The 1297-nt window shown below is 56.7% G+C and overlaps 1 protein-coding gene across 1 annotated transcript in view; it reads left to right on the top strand.

The window, feature by feature from the left end:
- Positions 1 to 1297, top strand: part of PPP2R2B (protein phosphatase 2, regulatory subunit B, beta) — a 95640-nt gene that overhangs the window by 80037 nt on the left and 14306 nt on the right. The window contains exon 3 of the mRNA XM_009993488.1: positions 1023 to 1120. Coding sequence (XP_009991790.1) covers positions 1023 to 1120 — 98 coding nt within the window. The remainder of the gene's footprint in view (positions 1 to 1022; positions 1121 to 1297) is intronic.

The following is a 1297-nucleotide window of genomic DNA, read 5'->3' on the forward strand; positions in this document are numbered from 1 at the left end:
GAGGGGTTGTATGTGCTGGATGGGGGGTGCGTGGGGGGGGGCTGGGGGCAGTGGTGAGCGCTGGTGACCCGCCGCGGGCCGAGCTGCCCTGTCGGTGCCGGGGGAATGCAGAAATGAGAGAGAAGTGCAAGTCCCATCAGCCACCCTGGTGGGAATGCTCTGGCTGTGGGCAGAGCTGGGTGCCCCCAGAGCCCGTCTTGTCCCGGGGCAGCTCCCGAGGCTGCGCTGGCTGCAGAGCTGTGCCCCAGGCAGGGGCGAGCACCGCCTGGGCAGTAATTGCCGCGGAATTAACCTCTGACATTCTTCTAAAAATAGGCCAAATAAATCCAGTCATTAGCGGCTCTCCCGCCTGCTTTGCCTCAAGGGTAAACACTGCAGATTAAAGCGTTTACAAGTTTCAAGTCTGGGAGCATTTCCTCGCTCCTCCCTGTCTCTGAGGTCGAGTCCCAGCCCCTGCCCCAGGGTTTTGCCTCTTGGTTTGTGGGGAGGGGGCGTGGTGTGAGCTGGTGGCTTTTGGGGTGTCGGAGGGCTAGAACGTGTCACTTTAATCACTGACAACAGGCAAAGAAAATGAGCACAGTTGATGTGAAGAGCCAGGCGGCTCTGCCTGGTTGGTTTGGGTGGCAATATAAAGGTGTCTTCTCCTGCAGGAGGGAAGGCAAACCACCTCCCCAGGGCACTAGGGGAGCATCCTGTGCCGGGCCATCCCAAACCATCCTGTGCCGCGTCACCCAGCCCCATGTCCCCACTGCCAGCCCCTTGGCTGTGTTCAGCACGGGCACAGCATGGAGATGGAAACCCCCTGAATTTGGCTGGTGGGACAGGGGCAGGGGTGCTGAGCAGGTCTTGGTTCATGACAGCAAAGTTCCAAAATGCTGTGGCTGTTACTATTCCAGGCAAAAGAACAAGGGAGATTTACGGGCTCCCGAGGCGCTGACACGTGTGGCTGCTGGGAACGGCCCTGCCCAGACGGCTGAGAAACCAACCTGCAGTTCCTGAAATTGTCTTTGTCTTCCTTCCAGCTGACATCATCTCTACAGTAGAATTCAACCACACTGGAGAATTACTAGCAACAGGGGACAAGGGGGGCCGTGTTGTAATATTTCAGCGTGAGCAGGAGGTAAGTGCCAGTGAATACAAAATGCCCATTTTATCCTTTTAAGAGGAGCTTCCTGCTGCTCCCTAATCCGTCTGTGTCACTCCTAACCTCAGGTCTCTCCTGGCAGATGCCAAATGGAAAAAGTGGCTATTAACATGAGCAGAACCAGATTTCATCAAACACCCTGCAAGCCCACCC

The sequence above is a fragment of the Chaetura pelagica genome, unplaced genomic scaffold (assembly GCF_000747805.2).
Source record: "Chaetura pelagica isolate M959 unplaced genomic scaffold, ChaPel_1.0 scaffold543, whole genome shotgun sequence".
Classification (NCBI taxonomy): Eukaryota; Metazoa; Chordata; class Aves; order Apodiformes; family Apodidae; genus Chaetura; species Chaetura pelagica.